The following is a 15,369-nucleotide window of genomic DNA, read 5'->3' on the forward strand; positions in this document are numbered from 1 at the left end:
TAAAAAGGGAAACGCCAGCAACTTCTGAAAAAAAAATTAAAAGTGGAGCATCTTTTGTGTCTAAAGCTCTGTGGTGTGTTTGACTGCTTAAACAAAGAGACTGCTGTGCTGAATATGCTGCTTTAATGCAGCCTCGGTAAAAACTAAAAATGTGACTGTCTCCCATAAAATTAAGGTAACACTTACTACTGTTAACAACACGAGTCTGTAGTTATTATTGCATCTTGGAACTTCTTTAAGTCTTCCAAATTAGTGCTAGGGCAAGCAGAAATCACAGCTTCATCAGGAGATTGCAGTCAAACACGCAAATCAAATTGATTCTCAACTGCTAGATAAGGAAAAACAAGGCAGGGGGAAAAAACAGAGTGCAACAGGGTTGTTGCCCAGTTTACTGTGAAAAGATTTCAGGGATCAATAGTACCAGCATCTCATCCACTTTCACAACAACAACAACAAAAAATTTCTGAACTGTGAGGACCCTGTGTATGGATAAAAAGTTTTAGAAAACAATTTCAGACAAACGAAATGGAAGATAACAGACAGGATGATGTAGAGATCGCAGGTTTAGTTTATGCTCTCGCTGACACACACATGGAGACACTAAGGGAGCAAAGCCACATTGCAGACAATCTAGGTGATGTAACAAACACAAACTTTTTTGTTAAAACTTGCAAGCTCAATTAAAAAGGTAGCAAATACTGTATTCTGACCACAACCACGCTCCAGCCCAGGAACATAAATAACAGATGTCATAGGTTGCCACTTTGTCTATCGAGTTTTTTTAAATTATTGTTTAAAAAATTTAGATTCAGCCATGGAAATACAAAGCGAGGGCAAATATACAAGATGCTAGCTAACAATGGACAGAGGCATGTCAGATTTAAAATTGTTTTAAACTACAAATATTAAGATCACATAACAAAAGAATTGTACAAATGTTCAAACAGCATCTAGCTAAAGCTGACCCACTGATTGCTTTTGGGTAACTACAGTCAGTGTGCTAGGGCAGCAGTGACAACCAATAATATTCGGCTTCAACACAGGTCTTATGACAGTACATAAGACCTGTGTTAGATAGCCTGTGTTATCTAACAATAGATTTTTTTCAAATGTCAGCATATATACCCACCCTTCACTGGGAACCTGGGTTGCATGGAGAAGAAGGGATTGTTGTGATTTGGTCACTGTGCTTGCAGGATGTGGGTAGCTGTCAGTACAGCATCTGATCTAACAATTATCAATTATCTGACTTTTCTGCTAAACAAATCTGCTTAAAAAAAGTGTCAGCCAGCATGAGAAAGTCTTGCTTTTCCATCCAAGTGTGCACCCTGTAATTATGTCTAAAGGTTAAATATTGTGTTTTGCAGTTACTCACCACTTTCAAAGCATGCATCAAAAACCAGATGTCCTTTTCGTGGAGTTCCTGAGTATCCTGGTGGGCTCACCATCAGCTTGTTTACGTTGCCCACCAAGGCATCCTCTCCCCCAGCTTCACGGCCTAAAGAACAAGTGCAAAATGTAGAGTTTAACTTTACTCAAAGGAGTCTCCGACCACTGTGTGTAAACCCTTAGTTCCCAGGTGTATATGAAAATTTCATATAATATAATACAGTTGTTGTTATTAAAGTAAGGACAGGTATTTACTCCAATAGAAAAAAGAAATGGTTCCTTTTCTTATGTTGTTGTCATGTTGACTTTTATTAGAATGAAAAAGGAGACACACACACCAAGTCTATAAAAAATACAAGATATAAGGATAGGGATAACTAATTCACATAATGTTGTTGTTAAATGTGAAGCGCCACAACATCAACAGTATAAGAAGTGTTGATTTTATATATTTTATTGGTATTAGTAATTAGCACTAAGTGGTAATTAGGCTGTTCATTTCAACAGACAATTTCAACACATGGTTACTTTTCCTTGAACAAGTGAAGTACAACTGGACTTTTAATAAGTTAATACCGTAACTCATTTCCATTTCTTACGCCGTTGCTCGTTAATAAAATAGTAGTATATTTAGTTTAGATCTTTAAAATTAAAACAATAAATAAAGCTGCGTTTTGTACAAATATGCAAACAACAATAATCAGGAAGGTGGCAAAGAGGTTTTTTTCACAACTGTGGAGTCCAAAGATGGTAATTAATAAGATAAAATTTAAAAAAAAAAAGCATAAGTGAACTATGATAAACATGATAAAACCCCTGCCACAACAAATATTATTATTGGTTTAAATGTGCGTTTTGTTTGTTTAATCCTCCCCCCATTACAGTGGCGTGTACCATTTGTTAAGAACTGCTCATTTACGGTAGCTTTCATTTAGAAGGATAAGAGACAAACACCGGTTTTAATCACCAAGAGAAAACTTCAGATACAACGGAAAGCTAATTAGCTCCACACCAGCTCACTGCAGTCTGAGTAACAAAGCTAGCTAACACAATTTAACAAACAGTCTGCTCGGCTATGCAGCGGTTAACTTTGTCATGGCAGCAATTATCTAAAAGCACATGTAGCTCATAATATGGTTGAATAAAGTCAACAGCAGCACAGCTAGCTCACGCTTGCTGGTGACAGGACTGTGTTTACATTTTTGCACCTGCTAGCTAGGAGGTTAACACGCTTAACGTTAGCGTCCATAAAAAGAGACCTAGCGAGCCAGTCACGCGCGCATATTATTGTGAGATAACGGGCTATCACGCGCGTCCCTCTGTTTGTATAGCAATGAACAGGTTGCCGTGTTAAAGCTCATATTTACACACCAGCGTCGACATCGCTAACAGTGTTCTCCTCCATCTTCCTCTCCATCTGCTACAAAGCAGCCGACGCTCTCTGGGAGTTACCACGGCAACGGAGCAAAAGGAAGCAGGAGAGGCGCTGCAACCTTCATCAGGGAGCCGCTGCACAGAAGACACCCAAGAAATCGGTTCTCCCGGGCAATGAGTAAGTAATAAACCCGGTGTTTGATTATGTTTGTTTAGTGGTTACAAAAATCATTAAATATTAAATATTAAATATTGAAAGTAAGCTGTGATTTATCAAAGCATGGTTGGTTCAGGACAAACAAAAAACTGCAACTCTGAAAAGGTCACTCACAGAATTTCAAGTTAGTAAGAAAGGAAGTGAAGTTTGTGACTTTTGTTCTTGAGAAGGACTGTATACGCAAAGTGTTTTACAATATAAACTAAAATACATGGATAAAACCAAACATGCACAGGTAGGTCCAAAGCTTCTTTTTAAAGTTATCAGCAGGGTCGACCGATCTTAAATCCATTGGAACTTGGAAGCACACCATGAAAAGCACAATCTCCAGCACCTGGATCTAGGTATAGCCAACAAGTATTAATCAGCTGATCTACTATATGAAGTTTGGATGAAGTAGTTTACTAATCTAGGGAGGCATCTGACCATGAGGAGCTCTGAAAGTGGTCACTAATATCTTAAACTGAACTCTAAAGTTTAAGAGGAGCCAGAGGAGTGTAAATAAGACACAACTGGTGTCACCCAGAAGGTCGAAGTCCCTGGAAAACTTCGGGAGTAAGCCTTCCTTCTTATTACACATGCATTTCAAACGTATACTGAATTAACATCAAGGCTAAGAGTAATTAAATAAAATGGTGGAAAACCTTTATGGTTCAAGATTTGATATCTTGTAATTCTTCTTCTAACACACACACACACACACACACACACACACACACACACACACACACACACACACACACACACAAATATACATTCAAAAGAATAAATAAATAAATATTTTTTAAAAACCTAGTTTTATGTTGGATTCATGGCACTGGATAAGTTTGTCCTGCTTTTCAGGATGATGTACAGGCTATGGCTGTAGTGAGTATTCTTTCTAAAGTGTCCGTTAAGCTGTTCACTGATGCTTCCTAGCTGGATGCCAATAGATGGTTAGAATTTGGCAGTTTTTATCACCCACTGCAAAGCCCTGTGGTGTTGCCCCATGCACAAGCCATACAAGTACACCAACAATGTACACTGGCGACATTTACATTCTACAGGAATCAGTAAACGAGACAAGACTCCCATTGCAAATTAAATAGTAATCTGTATACTGCACCCTCCTCAGTTTTATTGCAGTCATACCTGAAATAAACCTCATTTTGAAGGTATTTTCAGAGAAAAAGCCAATCAATGCAAGCAGCAGCCAGAGATTCTGAATTATCCTGCAGATTGATTAAAGCTGGAGATTTTCTAGACAATTGGAGCAGAGATGTCATCAAGGCCAATCAAGCCTGGCCCTATTCCTTTCCCATTACAAAGGCTGCACCTGATTAAGTACATCAAATGAGCAGCGGCACAACTCCTGGAGCAAGAGCATACAGGCTGCTGCAAATTTTCAGGTTATAAGCTGTGTGTAACAGGACTAAATGAATAAGACAAGAGAGAGGGCAATGGGTTTTTTTTCCCCATGTGCATGTGTGATCTGTATTTGATGTCGAGCATCAACAGGCCACTGAGTAGATAGGTCGGACTGATTGTTTCTCAGATGACAGGAAGAGAATACTGGGCTCCTGTGTAATATTTTGTTAAAATTGAAAATTGAATAGCTGTCCGCCATGCCATGTCATTCCTTTAACACTATGCCAATTAAAGAGCTGTACGGTGGTACAATCATTCATTTTCAAGAGAGAGATTGAAATTAAATTATGGAGCATGAGAAGAATGAATTAGACACGCTACATGTTCCCTTGTTTCTCAGCTCTTATCAAATAGAGAGGCTGCATGGGAGTGTTCGGATGTTCCATAAGATCCTGGCTATGGATACTCGGTGTAACTACATCTCATGGCTGAAACTCACATCAGTTTGTGAAAGACAAAATTTTATTCCAAAAACTTACCTGACATTATAACAGTACCTGTGAAATAATGGTATCCTGCAGTGAAAGTTAGGACAGGACATAAAACTTGTTTTATCATTTAAATGCCTATGCACATTAGCGATATTACAGGAGAACGAAAAGGTGCATGAAATCTTTTTATGGCTTTCCTCTTCTTTTAAAGCTTTACATTCAACAATAGTGTGTCCTCTTAAAAAATGCCTGAAGAAGTTGAAATCTTTCTTTCTCCCCAAGTTGCATGTGTGCTTTACTTCTACTTACTGGTGTCTGCTCAGTGGATCACCGAAACCAGAATAACACAAAAGAGAGGTTCCACACATGTTGACTCTCAAATGTTAATTATCTCTCATGACAGTGTATTTTCACACGCCTATAAAAATATATTTGACCCCTCTGAACATACGATCGTGCTTCACATGTAGACAGTCCTGTCATGGTTAGTGTGGCTTGGTAGTGACTGGATTACACACCTCATCATTTAAATCAGTGGAAAAAATATACAAAAAATATATTTTTTCATTCTTTCAGAAAGATAGTCTTTCTTCTGAATCGCAAACTGATCAAATGAGTCAGCATTTGTAGCTTTGTGCCACAAAAAAAACACTGACACAAAGAATTTCTGTGAGGTTTTTTTTTTTATCCCGGCATATGTGTATTCAAGAGGACGAAATCTATGTTTTTCTACATTTGTATTCCAGCAACTACAGGGAAATCCTTTTTACTCCAGCCAGCTGAGGACATCCACGCATATAGTCCATCATCGATGAAGAAACAAGTCATGCAAAAATAAAAAACACAGGGCACAAGAGGCTCAGAGTTGGAGATGGGCAGTTGTGTGAGGCCGGGTGCGGAGGGCTTAGTAGGGAAGTAGAGACCATCCGGCAGTACATAGAGAATCACTATGGTGACAGCAATCAGGGGGCTCAGGGGAGTGAGGCTGGGTCAGAGAGGAAGGCTTGAGAGGCAGCTGACTGAGGAATCAGCTCTCACTCTGAATGATTCAACTGACAGCTCCCCCCAGGGCTGTGCCGGACCAGCCGTCCCCAGAGACCGCGGCTTTACGGAACAGGGATGCGGCTAGCAGTCCTTTTCTAAGGAAAAAATAAATAAAATAAGTGGAATTGGAGCCAAGACGGCGCAACAGTGCCATAACATAGTAATGCTGTTAATGACACCATCACTTAACTTGCTACAGCGAGCAATTTTCTTTTAAAGAAAAGGAAAATGTGCTAATTTAAAACATGTAAACAATATTACGTGCCGCATCCTTGATGTGAGTGTGAGTCTCTCTACATATATTTCCCTCCCCTGTTGACATAAACATTGGTTAAAAGTAGCAATTTGCTAACACACTGCTTTACACCTTACCATTACCCCTTCTATCATCCATTCATCATCACCCACTCCTCTCCCTTTATCTGACACTTTCTCTGTCTGTTCCTCCCTCTCTCCACTGTGCTGGACAGCATCCACCTAAACAGATGGTTCAGTGTCAATAGGCTGCTATTAACTGGCCGCTCTCCCTGCTCTGATCCAAGACAGCAAAAAGCACATTTAAAGCACTGGGAATAAATGCTGTGCCACACTCATGAAGCTAAGATTTGATTAGCGCAGACGACGACGAGCCCATTTACTTTAAAACCGTCACCCTCATAAGCTACTTTTTTTTCTGTTAGTTTCTCAGAAATAAGCACAAATTGCATGTTTACCACATCAGATGCAGGTGTGGTATTTTTTTTTATGTATTGTTGACTGAGTTCAAGGATCTAGTGACTCATATTCTTGGCTCACATCCCCTTAATATTTATTTATTTTGCTTTTCTCTTCCATAGTTCGGATCTCCTGCCATGTCTGTGACTAGCTGCTTCGTCATCTCTGTGCCACACCCTGCTGAGGAAAAGGACAACTGCCTGACCTTGAGGCTTGCATCTGCTCAACCCTCACTTTTTCCATCGCTGGTAGATATTAATAAGAGGTACCCTTAATTTCCACTCCCTTGTGGTTCCTCCTCAGAAGGTGCAGATTTGACTACATTCCATTACTTTATTTTTTAGCCACATGAAAGAAAGCACTAAATGCTTCCTTCTTTCCGGAAAGCCTTGATAGCCCTTTTTCAAATGTAATCTACATCATAATTAGACCCAAACAATATGAGTTTTCGCACTTCCTAGAATATTAGTTAATGCCGGTTGAATGTTCGATCTGACGATGAAGCGAGAGCCAGTCTAAGTATAAATGTTCCTTTACAATCTGCATCTGTGTGTTATAGACACACCCAAAAAGAGGAGAGAAGAGGATAATATGAAAGGAAAGATAGGAGTGGCACGGAGAGGAAGGGATGTGGCGGCGATGGTGTCGCTGCTGCTAGAACAGTCTTCCCACCTTGTGGTAGCACGGAGAACTGTAGCTGCCTCAGTGCATGAGCAATGGGGGATGAGAGAGAGATGGAGTGAGAGAGATAGAGCGAGAGCATAGGAGAGAGCCAGAGGGAGCGATACACAGAGAGAGCGAGAAAGAGAGAGAGAGAGAAAAAAGGGAGGGGAGTTTAAACTAAGTGCAATGTTTTGGGACAGGCTAATCTGTTAGTGAGCAGTGTGAGGATCGGAGCGTATTGTGTGAGCCAGTGTGCGGGGGACAGATAAGGGAGCCAGCCAGCCCGACCCACCGACCCACCGACTGCCTGACTGCTTGTTTTAATGTGCTGACTCTGGGGAGATTTTAAAAGACAGCATATTGACTGCTTAGACGTGTGCGGAGACCCTGGACACAAACGCCACCACTACAGCCACAACGAGCAGAAGTGCATCAGCAGACAGGGGAGAAAGAGACAAAAACTAGAGGACTGAAATATCACAACTCCAGAATCAGAAAATTAAAGAGGATTTTTTTATCCCCCTCTTTTTAAATTGATTTGATTTTTTTCTTTCTTTCTTTTTTTGTGTTCCTGGGACTGACTCCCAACTGTAGAAAAAAAAAGAGGAGGTAGGAGCAAAAACAACAACAACAACAACAACAACAAAAAAACTGAAGAAAATCTGAAAATAAAAGGACAGAACGAAAAAAAAAAAGCACCGAATCTGAACATGTTCGAAATAAGCCGAACACTCAACGCTGCTTTGTTGAGCAATGAGGTAAAGACATTTGGATTTGCTTATTCCCTCCGCACCTCACCTGTGTGTGTCTGCTGCCAACCATTCTGTCATGTGTGTTATCGTATGTCAGTGTGTGTGCGCGAGTCTTTACACTTCTATATGCTCGTAGCTAGAAGACAGAGGGGATGATTGATAACAGCAGCTGTTTATTATATTTCCCAGCACGATGCTTGGTGCAGAAAAGGGGACCGCAACGCTTCTCACCCTCACTCATCCCGCCTTGTAATAATAAATGGCGAGCCAGTGTCTAGACTTTATATCCTCCTATTGTAACAAAACTAAGGTAGCCTTTAAACCCATCAAACATAGGCTTGCTTGTGAAATTGTCCACCTGGGGCTAAAATTGCTTGTGTGCCTTCATGTGCGCCTACGGTATGTCTGTTAGCGCGAGTGCGTATGGCTGTGCGTATGCTCACACGTGCATTTGTGTGAAAGCAAAGGGTTCTGTAATGCCCCTCTGCCTCCCTCTTTCTTCATGTCCCCCACCCCCCACACTCCCTCTTCTGTCCTTTACCATCGTCCTTCCTACCTGCTGTTATCTGCTCTCCTTCCCTTTCTCTCACACCTATTCTCTCTCTCTCTTTTTTATCCCCCCCCCCCTGTTTCTGTCTCTGTCCTCCCTTCTCCTCCCGTGTCTCTGTATGAGTGTGTGTGTTCTGTGAGCAGCATCTCAAGATGATGGCGAGGTACGGGCAGCTCTCGGGACTAGCAGCCAGTGGCGTGGGCTCCGTCCCTGAGACGCACTCGCCGCTATTTCCCAGGGATCTCCTGTCATCGCCAGCCCAGATGGGCTACAGGTCACCCCTGGTAAGAGGATAGACAGACCAATATTTATCTCCATCCTTTTAATGAATGATGGCATAGGAACAAGAAGTGAATCAGGGAGAAGCGATGGTAGTGGTAGTAGTAAGTGTGTGTGATAATTGTGTGTGTGTGTGTGTTGAGGAAAAGAACAAAAGGGCAGAAAGAGAGCAAATCAATTGTGGAATTCTGCCTGTATCCCCAATGGATAGTATTAGTAAATATTTACATTGTTATGTTTGTTCAATTATGGACGCCTACTCTGTCTTTAGCCTCTGCCAGTCAGACTGTTATCAAGGGAATTTGAGGTGTTTGTGTGTGCGTGCATGTGTGTATGTGTGCATTTGTGAGTGTAATATATTTCCTGTTTGTTGAATTTTGTCAATGTTGTTAGGAATCTAAAATATTCATTTATCTGCTTACTGCCTGACGATGAATTAATTGATGTGTAGTAAATTAAAAAGAGGGCCACAAGCGCAGCTGTTAAAATTCCAGACTTTTTACGACAACCTCGACATTCAACGAATGCATTTGAACACCCTGAGGAGCCCGTGTGTGATTTTAGAAGACCGGTCAAATCAGTTAGATTTCAGTTAACGTCTGAGAAAGCCACGTTAGCAAGCGGAGGCAGAGAGACTGTAAATAGTCGGGATATTTTGCGCCGGAGTCAACATTACTCTGCAATTTACATAGAAACGATTACTTCAGGGGAACGGGAACGAGAGAGAAAAAGGGGCATGAGAAAACCCTGAGCGTTTAGGCAAAAGAGCTGTAAGAAAATCCCTGACTCGCCGCATTAAAGCGACATGAAGCTGTGGGTGTCTAATCTGCTGTGGGCTCTTCATTGGTTCGGCTCCCCTTCAAACTGGCTCAGATCCACACCCCAGAGCCTCCCGGAAGCCATCATAACCCACTGTCATGCTGCTGACTGTATCCAGGGGTTTCCGTCAAGTGTATGCAAATACACGGCGAGGATAAGCATTGAAATGCGTCCGCAAGGAGCTGAGCTTCAAAACTGTTTTTCCACTTTGCCTTTTTGCTTTGAATTCTTACGCCAGTTCAAAGACATCTGTCCAGTGCTTAGTTATTATACACAGCACAAAGCATGTGTTTCCCACTGCCCGTTCAGACTCACAACAGTGTTATCAGCTCTTTGCATAAAGCTGCCAGACCATGAATTTTTTCCTGAAACCAACGGAACTAATTACTTCAGTTTATTATGTGAATGGGATTGACATGTAAACATTTTTTTGACTGTTATCAGCATCTTATTAGATGGAATTTTAAAGAAATAACCAGTCGGTCGCAGGGTGGAGCATGATGAGCAGATGACTAATTGCACATTGCATTAAAATTTATAAACAGCATAAAATTTTTTTTTAATTCAACACATTTTTATTATTAACTGAGTGACAGTCGGGTCCTCATCACAAATAGCTTCATTTCTAGTAAAATGGTTCTTTTTGGGCATTTTGCACATTCGCCATCAGTGTGTTTCTAGCAATGAGCCACATCCCTGTGTGTGTGTCTGTGTGTGAGCGATCAAGCGCCTAGGTAGGCGCATACACTTGTGTATTTGTTTGACAACGTGCGCGTGTATGCCTGCGCATGATTACCCTGGTTAAAAAAGACCATCGTTAAAGTGATTAATGGTGCCTTCATTAAGCACAGCAAGATCATTTGCATACATTAGATGAATGTGCTGGAAGATTCTGGTGGCTTTGGTGTGTAGAGCCTCAAAAGCAGCAACCTCTACCTTGGTGCTTTTTTATTTGTTTTGTCTTTTTAATTGTGCAGCGGCAGCCAAACATTGCTTTACCCTTTAAAAAGAGGCAAATTCATTATTTAGCAAAATTCTTTGTCATTTAATCAATCCAACAGTTTAATATTGTTACAATTTAAAATTAAGACACTGGATTGATCTTCTATTGGTGTAAATTACTACTTTGATAAATGGATAAATATCTTGTTTAGCTTCAGTTTGTTTAGAGCATTCACGTGCGTGTTTGTGCTAAACGTTTCTGCCTGTGTGTGCGCATGTTCACAGTCTTACGTCTCGCGTTTTAAGCTCTAGGACAACGTGTTTAAGAGAGCATCCAAAAAATTAAATTCTGAATCTATTAGAACACACACAGCAGACAGAGGAGCATAAAATTAATGAAGCTCAAATGAAAATCTTACGCCGGAGTAAGCACACCCACCACATCGGTTTACAGCACTAGAATGACCTGGTTGACCACCTTGGGCAAAGGGGGTAAAATGTAGATAACGTGTAGAAAAACTTAATTGTAAATGATTCAATTTTTCAGTCACTGGAATCTAATTTTCAAAAGCCCACATCTAAAAACCTGCAGTGCACCGTGCTTCAGAGCTGAATGCTGTTAATTTGTAGAAAGCTCCACTGATTACCCACTGCAGGCAGCTGCTGTTCTCTATGTGACACAAGGCTTTGTTTGACAACTCCAATCTTTAATGTTTCAACATTTGAAAAAAAAAGAAAAAAGAAGCTGCCTAAAGCCATTCATCAACAACGCAGCAACGAAAAGCAAAGAGGGACAAAGAAGAGAAAGGGGGCTACCATAGCTGTTGGCAAACGTGTGTAGCCACGGTATATTAACAGCCAGCAGATAGTTAGAGGTCATCTCTATTTCATAACAATGATTAGCTTCTTCCATCTGCCGCTCACTGCATTTCCCCTCTACTTGATTGCAGTGTTCTCTGTATCCAGGAAATTAGTTCATTTGTGCTCCACAACCCTGCTGTCACTGAGGCACAAACAGGTGCAGCAGACTGAGCGACGCCACAGAGGGAAAACAACGTTCACAGGAAGGGAAACGGAGATGGAGATATGTGCAAAAGCAAGAATCGACCGAAATAATCGCGAAACAAGTACGATGGCAGTTAATTAACATTGAGATCTGACAAAAGCAAATGCTGCTGGTTTATAATATTTTGAACCATTAATTTATCTGCCAAGCAGCTGAGAATGAAAAGTGTAAGGAAAAAGGTGCTAAAGCGAGAAGGCCAGTAATATTCTCTTTATAACTGTAGCACAATAATATGGTTTGAAGCCGTGCTTGTTTTAGCCAAGCTTGTTTAGCTATAGGGGGCTATAAGAGGAGGGGGGGGGGGGCTAAAGCACATTATGACAGAAATATGCTAGAGAATTTACACGCAACATCGCAGGAACAGAAACTGTAGAGCTTACACGTATATGTGTGTGCGCGCATGTGTGTGTGTGTGCATCATGTCATGTTTGCACTTGATATGAGCACATGTGGTGTGTCAGTTACGGGGAGCACAGAGAGGGGCAATGCAAGGGGGGCCTGCAGGGTTCAGATTTGTTGTGTGTGTATGCACGTATAGTGACCACCAGTGCTGCAGGGAGGGCCTAGTGATCAGCAGCTGAGCCTGTGTCCCGCTGGGAGCCATCACTGCAGAATGGAGCAGGTGTCTGCAGGCTCATGCACACACACACACACACACACACACACACACGTGTATTTTCTCTTGTTTGCTTTTTTCCTTACTGTATTTTTTTCTCTCTTGGAGTCTTTTTTATTTTGTACAGCATAGCACATTCGAAAGCCTGTTAATGTGTGCAGCATACCGTCATTGACTGTCACCTTTTTTTCATGCTTATCCACTCTGTATACTAAACACAAACAATAGAGTACCCCACCAATAGGCCGCTGCAGTGTCATGTGTCCACGCCCAGCCAAAGGTCACCTGTGACTCCACTTATGTAACGGCAGTAGTAGGGCTCAGATCAGACATCTTCGAAGCGTGTAGTCCTCTAATTCAAATGTAAACAAAAAAGGTCACACCCACCACCAGAAAGTAAAGCAGAACCTGCTGTTATTCCCACACTGACTCACAAGCCTTTTAATACATGGATTAACTTAGTCATAGTCATCACAATTATCACAGTTTACGTTGTAGGGGATTATAATTCCGTAGTGGGCTTGTAAATTGTAGTGCGGATTTTACGTCACGTCTGTGGCCACATTTATGCAGTTCAGCACACTGAATGAAATAATCTCACTTCTTGCTGTTCAGTTTTCTTCCTTAATTCCAAAAAAATATTTAAAAAAATCCCAGGGCTGCCCTTTTGCCTGGCAATATATAACATTTAATTTCAGAAACAAATTTGTTCCCTCTCTTGGACAATGTTTTCACATCCAGCTGCTGTTATTTCATTTGGCTTAAGAGGATAAATACAGAAAGAATAATGCGACAGGCAAAACTGGAGAGAAAGAGCTATTGTGTTCCCGAATGTTGCGAGTTCTTCGTGTTTTGCTGTTTGCAAACAATAAATATGTAAAAATAGAAACTTTCTTCAGATGCTATTCAGAAGTGAAGTCCAAGGCAGAGGCTAAAATGTAATTTTAGGTCAACATATTTCTCCATTTAAAAAGCAGTTTATGCTGTGTGTGTTGAATTATTCAGGGTTAGTGAATTTATTATAAAACTGACAGTCAATGTACTACGGATATGTCAACCTTATAAACCTTGACAAAAGACGCATTAGCCAGTGTAAGACCTTTACTGTGCTGCCTCCATCTCTGATGATAATCTCATCAGATGGTTTAAGCTCAGTCTTCTCCTTTACAATAGACACAAATTTATAATGCAAACAAAATCCCCTTTACAAAAAGAACATTAGATAGTCTCTTTTTTTGCCCATTTTGTAGGTGAGAACTCATTTTAAGATCGGCGATGTGAGGAAATGGGCCTCATTGTTGACAGCCAGACGCCTGTTGATGCTGAGCTGACAAATGGTGCCGATACTTGAGCGATTGTCTGCGTTTGAGATGCTGGCATTTTGATGAACAACACTGTTTTTTACTCTCTCAAAATTGATGGTTTCAAAGCCAACACGTTTTTATCGATTCGTTAATTGCCGGGGATGAGGCAAAGTATCCGTTGTCACAAATGATGAATGGCTGACTCGTGCAATAACGCAAATTAAGAATGACCGGTGACGTTAAAGCAGCTCACTGGTTTCTAACAGTTGGAGCATATGTTGGCTTGACTTAATGTATAAAAAATGATGGGGGGGGGGGGGTTTCCCCCGTTGATTAGCTTGCATAAAATGCAACCAAAATCCAGCTATACTGAAAAAACTCCTACAAATATATTTTGTCTGCGGTAAGGCTAACAACTAACAGCAGCAGCATCTTTATCTGCTAAACCCTCCATTAATTATAAATGTACCCTAATAGCATAGCATATGCAGTGTTTCTTGTATAATCTTAATATGTATGATTATTTGTGAAGTAACTGGGTAGATGTTAGAGAGTTACAAAATAAATGTAATTGCTATCTGGGAAAATTATGCAATTAAATCACAGTTACTAATAAACATACTGGCGGATATAAAGGGTTATATGGGGAATATAAAATCTGGGTTTTTTTGCATGTTATTGCAAAATTTACTTCATTTGGGATATTCGCTGATAACTTGGGTCAGCAGAGCCACCGTGATAAATTTGCATGCCAAATTTCAACAGCAGGATGGCTTACAACAAGTTATCTCTACTACTCAGGAGGCTCCGATCATTTGGCAGTATGAATTTAAATTTTGAGTGTTGCTTTTGATCGATTCTCTTGTTTGAATTTGCACCACCTCTTGGCTGCCAGTCAGTGCACATTGTTCTATCCTGAAACTCGAATACCAGGGCGGGTTGCCAAGTCGTTGGACAGGAACGGCTTTCGGGACCAGAAATTGAACAATATTTTCCTTCTAAAATTAGAAAGCGACGGTAATATTACTGGACAGACTATTTACCAGTGGCAGAAATGCTGTCAACATCATGGGGATTTATCTAGAACCTGTAGAAATCTTTTGTAATATAATATTTATATCTTTTTGGAAACATACATTTTATATGTTGCTTTCCTTTCAGGACTTACATTTACATTAGGTGTTGCTTTTTTAATAATCTGTACCTTATTACATTTGAAAACCAGCTCTCTCAAAACGTTCTTTTAACATCTTTTCTCGCAGAATTACATTTATTTATCCTGACTTAATGTTACAAAGCGAAGATTTACTACAGAATGTGCCTGGTGCCTTTTGTACAAAACGTCTTGGTATTTTCACAGGGGAAAATAATTTCTTGACTGTTTGCTTCTAATGACTTTTTTCTCTTTAATCGGCTAAATGCTCCAACGACGCAAAATAACCGAAACATGTCTCTAAGCATGTAGGCATTTAAACTGAAATCCAGTGGGGTTTTTCTTGTGCATTACCCACTCGCTTTTCTTCAAGCATGAGAAAGGGCGGTTAAGCATGAAGTGACATTTGGAGAGCTGGATTTGTGCGGCGTGGGCATGTTTTGGTGCACAGTGCCGATGGCCAGCTCAACGAAGGACCGTGGATGTGTCTAATTTCTGAAAGGTTATTTCTTATCAAAAGCCACAGTGGTGTAAATTATGCGGATCTGATAGCGTAGGGTTTTTGATGAGGTTTTAAACACCGCAGAGTTTCTAACAAAAAAGGGGACTCGTTTCTGCAGAAAGATGACTGCAGAAACGACAAAAAGTA

The 15,369-nt window shown here is 40.7% G+C and overlaps 2 protein-coding genes across 4 annotated transcripts in view; one reads left to right on the forward strand and one right to left on the reverse strand.

Moving 5' to 3' along the window:
* agbl4 (AGBL carboxypeptidase 4) overlaps positions 1-2,894 on the reverse strand; it is a 352,436-nt gene extending 349,542 nt beyond the window's left edge. Inside the window, exons 1-2 of the mRNA XM_086281543.1 lie at positions 2,761-2,894; positions 1,376-1,498 (exon numbers count right to left, since the gene is read on the reverse strand). Coding sequence (XP_086137669.1) covers positions 1,376-1,498; positions 2,761-2,806 — 169 coding nt within the window. The 5' untranslated portion in view covers positions 2,807-2,894. The remainder of the gene's footprint in view (positions 1-1,375; positions 1,499-2,760) is intronic.
* Positions 2,726-15,369, forward strand: part of elavl4 (ELAV like neuron-specific RNA binding protein 4) — an 80,910-nt gene continuing 68,266 nt past the window's right edge. The window contains exons 1-4 of one of the 3 annotated variants that reach the window (XM_086281545.1): positions 2,726-2,941; positions 6,699-6,841; positions 7,136-7,997; positions 8,685-8,825. In XM_086281545.1, coding sequence (XP_086137671.1) covers positions 7,950-7,997; positions 8,685-8,825 — 189 coding nt within the window. In that variant the 5' untranslated portion in view covers positions 2,726-2,941; positions 6,699-6,841; positions 7,136-7,949. The remainder of the gene's footprint in view (positions 2,942-6,698; positions 6,842-7,135; positions 7,998-8,684; positions 8,826-15,369) is intronic. The other 2 variants (XM_086281546.1, XM_086281552.1) reach the window with 2 other exon arrangements.

The sequence above is a fragment of the Aulonocara sp. 'chitande type north' Nkhata Bay genome, linkage group LG23, assembly GCF_057382095.1.
Source record: "Aulonocara sp. 'chitande type north' Nkhata Bay isolate Kocher_YH1m ecotype deep benthic linkage group LG23, A_spYH_male_GT1.1, whole genome shotgun sequence".
Lineage (NCBI taxonomy): Eukaryota > Metazoa > Chordata > Actinopteri > Cichliformes > Cichlidae > Aulonocara > Aulonocara sp. 'chitande type north' Nkhata Bay.